This window comes from Berghia stephanieae, chromosome 7 (genome assembly GCF_034508935.2).
Source record: "Berghia stephanieae isolate SIO BIC M18660-M18661 chromosome 7, UCSD_Bste_1.3, whole genome shotgun sequence".
In the NCBI taxonomy this organism is placed as follows: domain Eukaryota; kingdom Metazoa; phylum Mollusca; class Gastropoda; order Nudibranchia; family Aeolidiidae; genus Berghia; species Berghia stephanieae.
Window position 1 is genome coordinate 2,029,772 of NC_088366.1, and position 9,223 is coordinate 2,038,994.

The following is a 9,223-nucleotide window of genomic DNA, read 5'->3' on the forward strand; positions in this document are numbered from 1 at the left end:
ACAGTGATGATTATATTGAATTTCTAACACGAGTATCGTCAACACTCTCGCTATTTTTAGGACATTAAGATAATATAAAGATATTTTCAACTGCAATCGGACTATTGATTTTACAAAAGGTCCCCACAAAAGTATAGCTGTAAATTATTAAACAAGTCTGCTGATTAAATTAAATCATGATTTTATTTTAAAAGATAAAGAAAATGTCAAAATAAAAATGAAAGGTTTGACAAACAGAACGTACCTATTAAGTAACATCTAAAGACAATACAATACACACAAACAAATCTTGTCTTGTTATCGTCTCGGGTTTGCTCCTCTGTAATCTTGAGACAGCGTTGTTGTGATTTTTCGTGAAGACGTGAAGCGTGGACACTACTTCACTCTTTACCGATCACGACCCAACAAGTATTGAGAACAACCATGCTTCTCAAATTTGTTTTACGTACAGGACTTTGCACTATCCATATAGAGACCTGACCGACTCAATTGTTAACGGGTACCTTTTTACTATCACACTACTTTATTGAGATGTGATATTACGACATATTATTGTTTCGCTTTTTTTTAGTCACCGACCGACCAGCTTTTTGATATTTTACAACACAGTGTTTGGTCTCCTGTGCTCTCTTTGTTTTATTCTGTACCGGCCTGTTTAACACAGTTTCGGCCTTCTCTGTGTTATACCTTTATTGGGACATAATATAGTAACAGATGTGCTTCTCTGTACTATGATTTGGTCACCCGATCACGGATTTACTCAGTACAGTAGCCTGCACTTTGCCTTGCAATCTTCCGGATCCGAACGTACCTCTCAAAATAAACCCTGAATTATGTGAAGAATAGCTTGTGACGTTTTGCGGCATGTCATGGGTTTATATAACCATGGTGAGTAGTATTCATATGATGACTGAGAGGCGTTGTCATCACAAGATAGCATAGCAACAGGTTTGAAAAATAACAACTCATGGTCGCCTAAAGCTAATTTACCATTGAGACTTAAGCTCGTTCTACAGTAACGTGGCAACGACCATATTATCTACCCCCTGAATATACTCATGTAATGATTATCAACGTCTACATTCCACCATCATCAGACAAAAAAGACACAGCAAAAAATATTTTGAGGAAAGAAATACAGGACATTCAGATGACGTCACCCGACGCCGTATTGATGGTCACTGGTGATTTGAACCACTGTACTGTAATTATTTCACTCTCCCTGGACTTTATCAATACCTGGACTGCGATACAAGGGACAAAACAAACATTAGATTTATTCCTGTGTAATGTTAAAAATAGTTTGCAGATGACACCGCTCGTCAAGGCCTTATAACAAACAGCAACGAAGTGGCTTAAAAAAAAAATACGTCTCCTCGCCAGAAATCGAAGAAGAGGCGGTCATCAATGTTCTTAAATTATGTAAAAAGAAAAAAGCACCAGGTCCAGATGGACTTAGTGGGGAACTCATTTCAAACTGTAACAACCAACTAGCTGTCCCTTTCTTGCCTATTTTCCAACGTTCAATAGATGAACAGAAAATCCCAATTATATGGAAAACATCGACTATAATTCCAGTACCCAAAAAGAATCCACCAACTCAGCTGAATGATTATAGACCTGTTGCTTTAACATCAATTATTATGAAATGTCTGGAAAAGATTCTGAAAAGAGAGCTGTTGCAATTTATATATGACCAACACATACTTGATCCATATCAGTTTGCCTACCAACAAAATCTTAGTGTGGAAGACGCACTCCTCACAGTGATGCATTCAATATCAAATCACTTGGATGTTTCACCCGCCAACTACTGCCGAATCCTATACGTCGATTTTTCGTCTGCCTTTAATGCCATGAAAACCAACATATTAATTAGTAAACTGCATGCTCTAAACCTTCCCATTACCTCATCAACTGGTATAACAACTTTCTCATCGATCGCCCCCAACATGTCAGAGTAGGCTCAAATATATCATCAGTAAAAACTCTTTCAAACGGATGCCCACAAGGGTGTGTAAGCTCACCTCTACTTTACATCCTCTATACAAACGATTGTGTGGCTAGCTTTGATAACTGCCAACTCATCAAGTATGCTGATGACACCGCAATACTCGGCCTGCTCAATGATTCCGTCTCCGAATTTAAATACACTGAGCAAGTTAGTAAATTCAGCAAATGGTGTGCCGATAACTGTCTAGAGCTCAATGTAACAAAAACAAAGGAACAACTGTTTGATCACAGAAAAATAGGAAAAAGAGCAAGACAAATAACAAAAATTAACAATCAGGCGGTTGAAACTGTTGAAACGTTTAAATACCTTGGTGTAATTATAGATAACAGTCTAAGATTTGAATCGCACACCAACAATGTCATCAAAAAATGTAACCAGCGCTTGTATATACTCAGAAAATTAAGGTCTTTCAATGTGAACAGAAAGACCATGATACAAATCTACAAGTCATTAATATTGAGTATCGTTTCGTTTGGCATCACAACGTGGTATGGAAGCTGTGGAACAAAAGAAAAATCCAAACTACATAGAACCCTCAGAGAGGCTTCAAAAATAATTAACACAGACCTTAGAAGCCTTGACACAACTTATATTAATGCAGTTGAGAAGAAATCTTTTAACATTATCAACGAAAAGAGGCATCCGCTGAACGAAAAATTCCAACTTCTGCGCTCCGGAAGACGGTATCTAGAAGCAAAATGTCGGACAAATCGACATAAGACAACCTTCATTCCAACCGCCATAAAATTAATTAACAAATCTTCTGTGGAAAAATGAGACAACCAATGAAAATAACGAGAAGCAGTGTCGTGAATCATCATCATCGACATTGCCGCCGTCGTTATCATCATCATCATCATCATCATCATCATCATCATCATCATCATCATCATCATCATCATCATCATCATCATCATCATCATTATCGTAGTCATCATCATCATCATCATCATCATCATCATCATCATCATCATCATCATCATCATCATCATCATCATCATCATCACAATCATTGCCATCTTCTTCTTAATATAAGACACTATATTTATAATATGGTTATCTGCTGTCCCAGCAAATATATCGTATCGTTCTATCTGTCTGTGTGTGTGTCTGTGTGTATGTATAATATGTATGTATATGTATGTATGTATGTATGTATGTATGTATGTATGTATGTATGTATGTATGTATGTATGTATGTATGAATGTAGGCATGCATATACGATGATATGCTGGTTTGTATGTATGTCTGCATGTATGTATGTATGTATGTATGTATGTATGTATGTATGTATGTATGTATGTATGTATGTATGTATGTATGTATATGTGTTTGTATGTACGCTCATTTCTTTTGTATACACGTGTAGAAACAATGTGCAAGCGTGTATGTTCGTGTATGGCTGTGTCTGTATTTGTAAATGTGTTGATGTTCATACCATGAACCAAACTGAGCATTGTTTACCTCACATGAATTGCCTTTAATTTGGACAATAAAGATTATTATTATTATTATTATTATTATATACAAGAAATTGATAGATTTAATTTGTGTCTTGGTGTGATGCCCACCACCTAGAGCTTAACATAAGCAAGACAAAAAGGAGCTAGTGATTGACTTTAGGAGAGTAAAGGAACCGATAGAACCGTTAAAATTAAAGGACCAATTCGTCCAGCGAGTTCCTCACTACAAATACCTTGGTGTCACGATTGATGACAGGCTCAAGTGGGATGAACACTTGAAAATAATTAGGTATAAGATGTGCAGACGTATATATTATTTTATCAGAACTTTCTCAGTTTAGAATAGATAAAACCCTCTGCACATTATTTTATAGAGCAGTAATCGAAAGTGTCTTGTCATTTGGTATAACAGCTTGGGGGAGGCAATTGCTTAGCAGTGGAAAGGAACAAAATACATTCAAATATTTATAAATCCATAAAATGCTATTTAAATGATGTTGACGATGTAGATCTTTTATACGAGAAATTTTGTATTAGTAAAATAACAATTATTAAATGACCAGCATCATCCACTAAGACCATCAGTTATTATGTCAGGAAGGAGTGGTCGCCCTTTCTCTATTTCAATAAAAACATAGAGACACCGAAAATCTTTACTGCCGCCAGCATTATGGCTTTATAACAACAATCCATAATCATTTCACATAATTATTTCGCTTTTTTACTTTCAAATATTTTAAATATTAATTCATTAATTTATTTGTTTTGCAATGTTTTCAATTTTCAATTTATAGTGAGAGTTTTAACTATTTATAGTGTTGACAGTATTCATATGAAGCGCGACTGTGGTTGTGGAACTGCTCCTTGTTTATATATACATCATATTTCCATTAAATTTTTATCTTATTGTGTATATTATAACACGTCTGTACAAAAAAAAATCCTTTTGGGATCTAATAAAGTATTATTATTATTATTTTATTATTATTATTATTATTATTATTATTATTATTATTATTATTATTTATATTATTATTATTATTATTATTATTATTATTATTATTATTATTATTATTATTATTATTATTATTATTGTTGTTGTTATTAATATTATTATTATTATTATTATTATTATTATTATTATTATTATCATCATAATACTAAATCTTTAAGCTCCCTACGTTATGGATAATGTCTTTTTCTGCAAGTGATCATAACTCTACTACTTGTATCTTTATCTGTCGTCTGAGCTTCCTCAGTGCCTGTTTGATATTTTCATACTTAGCATTTTGAATTGGAAAATCTCAAACCCAAACTTCAACAATGGTAAGCTATTCATATTTGAGGATCCAATATCTTAGGTTGTATCACGGTTTTGGATAGTTATGGAAATTAGAAGAATTGTCTTATCAAGCGTGAGTAGGATTTTACTGCCACCAAATCCTGTCTATTTCGTTGACTAATCAATAATTCCGGCTTAATCAGTAGTTTGAGAATAATTATATTATATTTGGAGACTTCAAGTTCAAATCCCTATCAATATAAGATTTAAAATTAGAGAGGATTTTATGTCAAACAATTGTAGAAAAGATATCTAATTCATACTGGGCGTGGTAGGTTGTGGAGTGTGTTAAAATCACCACGTCCATATTGTTTATTTTTCTCGAAACCACGTGATCTTCACAAAATCAACTGATGCGATGGCGTCCACGGGATCTGGCAGACCGATGACGAAGGACGCTTGTTTGACCCAGCCTTTGGTGGACACGAGATAATGTTTCCTTTTACAGTCAGAGCTGGAAATTCCAGATAATGTCCTGTCTGGGTTCAAGGTCATGTCCAGTACAGCTGGCGACTGAAGAGTCACGTGTTTAGTTGTGTCATTCAAATTCAGGTCAAGGCCGTGAAAACAGTCGGAAATGTTGACCGTTTTCTCCACACAGACCCGAATGCCTCGGCCACTGACAGCGGCGGAATAAACGTCGTTATGGGAACCTGACACGGATGGGCCAGTTGAAATGATGACTAATGATATAATCCAGTTTCTAGATGACACAACCCACTCAAGGGTGAAAGGGTATGGATCATTATTGATTTGGTGAACAGAGCTTCCTTGGAATGTCATCTCACACTCTGAGAACGTTCTAGACAAACTGACGCTTGAGAATCGAATTTTGGTGGAACTTCCGAAAGCCGTGAACGCGTCTGAGGGAGTCAGGTAATCGGCCAGGATGACAACTACATCCGTGTCTGTTATGGTTACCATGGTAACATCTGAGGCAATAGAGGCGGCCATGATGATTCTGATTTCTTTTCCCTGAGACAACAAGACATCCGTCAGGAAAGCCAGCGTGTCTTCTTGGGGGAGTTTGGCGGCCATCTTTATCCAGCACCGGTCAAGGTCAACATTAGGGTTCTGCTGACTATAGCATTGGGAACTTCTGTGAATTCCGGTTTGAATGGTCCATCGACTGACGCACATTTTCTTTTGGCTCAGACTATACTTGGGCGAAAAGGTGTAAAGTGGAGAGATGAATCTAGAAGAAGTTGCGCCGATGTGAGCCCCTGGATATTGAAAGACGACATCACCAGTGTCAAGGTTAAATTCTGTCCTTAATGGACCTCGAAACAGCAGCTTGTGTCCTAAATATAATTTGGAGGTCAGGGTGGATAGGTTTTCTGGTTTAGAGGAAAGAAAATTAGAAGGATTATTGATAATATCGTTATAATGATGACATGATGATGATAATGACTATTGTTCTTCTTCTTCTTCTTCTTCTTCTTCTTCTTCTTCTTCTTCTTCTTCTTCTTCTTCTTCTTCTTCTTCTTCTTCTCTTCTTCTTCTTCTTTATTTATTATTATTATTTATATTTTATTTAATTATTTATTTATTATTATTATTATATTATTATTATTATTTATTTTATTATATTATTATTATTATTATTATTATTATTATTATTATTATTATTATTATTATATTATTATTATTATTATTATTATTATTATTATTTATTATTATTATTATTATTATTATTATTATTATTATTATTATTTTATTATTATTATTATTATTATTATTATTAATTATTATTATTATTATTATTATTATTATTATTATTATTATTATTATTATTATTATTATATATTATTATTATATTATTATTATTTATTATTATTATTATTATTATTATTATATTATTATTATTATTATTATTATTATTATTATTATTATTATTATTATTATTATTATTATTATTATTATTATTATTATTATTATTATTATTATATTATTATTATTATTATTTTATTATTATTATTATTATTATATTATTATTATTATTATTATTATTATTATTATTATATTATTATTATTATTATTATTATTATTATTATTATTATTATTATTATTATTATTATTATTATTATTATATATTATTATTATTATTATTATTATTATTATTATTATTATTATTATTATTATTATTCCGCGAGGACGAGAGACGCATGCGCACAACCAACATGACGTTCTCTCTCTAATAACTTTTCCGCCGGTGACGTCACAGACTATGGGTGACGTCCAACACGGGACGCTACTCTTCCGCTAATCTCATTCTCTATTCCCAATCGTCAAATGACAGATCATAATGCGCGAATGAGACGCTTAAAAATATCATACAATGTATGAAGGTTTGATTCAAAGGCAATGTTTAAACAAATAATTCCTGATCAATATTATGATGACGACAAAGATGATGATGACGATAATGTTGATAATAATAATAATAATAATAATAATAATAATAATAATAATAATAATAATAATAATAATAATAATAATAATAATAATAATAATAATAATAATAATAATGATGATGATGATGATGATGATGATGATGATGATGATGATGATGATGATGATGATGATCACGACGATGTTGATGTCAAAGAAAAATGAAACCTGTTACCATTGACATTCGCCTGGTAGACGGTTCTGTCATCATCAGTAGCGTTTCTCATAAACAGTTTTACAGTCGCTGTAGAATCTATTAGTGTATTTTCATCTCCGGTCATGGCCACCTTTGAAGTAAACAACAGGCCGTTTCCCGAAGCTTCTGTGTAGTAATTGTATTCACGCCTTAAATCACTTTCAAATGCTTCGCCATCCACACATAAATAGTTATGAGACTGAAATCTCAGAGCGCCGTTGGTTGTGAAGAAACTGACGTCAGAAATTTTTGTTGATGCGGATTCTTGCACAACCATTTTGATATTTAGATAAGATTCTTGTAGAAGTGTGTGGTCAGTAAGAGTTACCTCCCGCCAGGAATTCATGCTACAAAAACTGGGTTTCGATTCCTCACATTCCCATCCATGGAATTCCTCTGGACACAAACACGTCACATTTCCGGTAAAATTGCCTCCATTTTGACACAGCGGTTTGTTAACTTTTCGAAGCACACGACAGCCGTGTTCGTTGATGTACGACGGAAGACTGGCTTGGGAGTTGCCTTGATATGAAAACACGTGTTTACACATTTGGATCGATGGACGAAACACGGCAAAGTTACACTGGACGTTCTTGGCACAAGAAACAGCACACGTCAGTATGGATTTCCCTATTGTGTCTTTAATGGGAGCTGCTTTTATGATGACGCCATAGTTTGGTGTGTAACACGCGGCGATTTGAAATTGGCTATCTTTAAAGTTGCTCTGAGACAGACAACAGGACAATCTAAACAGTATCGAATACAAAATGACAGTGATATTGAACAATTTCATTTTCAAGAAGTATCTGATTTCTATTGGTCAATTCTATCACCAAACACAAACATGCAAATTGGCTCTGTGCAAGTCTGAAAAAAGGTGGACGATTCCGGTTTGTAACTAGATTCGATAAGATGACGTGTCTCGACACAAGAACGTTCAGGATTGGAATTCAGGGGTATAAACATGGAAAAAAGACTGCCACAACCTCGTCAGTCAGTCAAAACAGCCTTGTATGTCAAATATACATCTGTAAAAATAAACATGTGAAAAGAATAACAGAATAAGATAATTTTAGTGAGAATATAACAGACAATAGTTTTATTTTAATTTTTAGGAAGAAAGAAAAAGTTGACGTTGGTTATGATGGTGATGATGATGATGATGATGATGGTGATGATGATGATGATGGTGATGATGATGATGATGATGATGATGATGATGATGATGATGATGATGATGATGATGATGATGATGATGATGATGATGATGGTGATGGTGATGATGATGGTGATGATGATGATGATGATGATGGTGATGATGATGGTGATGATGATGATGATGGTGATGGTGATGATGATGGTGATGATGATGATGATGATGATGATGATGATGATGATGGTGATGACGATGATGATGATGGTGATGATGATGATGATGATGATGATGATGATGATTATGATGATGATGATGATGAGATGATGATGATGATGATGATGATGGTGATGATGATGATGATGATGATGATGATGATGATGATGATGATGATGATGATGATGATGATGATGATAATAATAATAATAATAATAATAATAATAATAGTTAATTTATACGACCTCTCAGTAAAACATTATTATTGAACGCAAATGAAAAGTCATGAGGAATAGTACTTATCACACCAGACCAGATATTTTAGTAACAAATCAAAACAAAGTCGAGATGAGTGGTGATGATTTCATGACTGGTTGCTATGACAAC

At 33.5% G+C, this 9,223-nt stretch overlaps 1 protein-coding gene across 1 annotated transcript; it reads right to left on the bottom strand.

The window, feature by feature from the left end:
- Positions 1-4,949: 4,949 nt before the first annotated feature.
- Positions 4,950-8,464, bottom strand: LOC144976340 (uncharacterized). Its single transcript, XM_078920575.1, has 2 exons — positions 7,447-8,464; positions 4,950-6,157 (listed from the first exon to the last, which is right to left on the bottom strand). The coding sequence occupies exons 1-2, from the start codon at positions 8,258-8,260 to the stop codon at positions 5,133-5,135; spliced, it is 1,839 nt and encodes a 612-aa protein (XP_078776701.1). The 5' UTR covers positions 8,261-8,464; the 3' UTR covers positions 4,950-5,132.
- Between the last annotated feature and the right edge of the window lie 759 nt (positions 8,465-9,223).

Bases quoted from the DNA above. Each gene is read 5' to 3' on its own strand.
- LOC144976340 (XM_078920575.1), bottom strand. From the start codon at position 8,260: ATGAAATTGTTCAATATCACTGTCATTTTGTATTCGATACTGTTTAGA. The intron at 6,158-7,446 runs GTAACAGGTTTC...CCTCTAAACCAG, and splicing joins CTACCAGGCGAATGTCAATG to AAAACCTATCCACCCTGACC.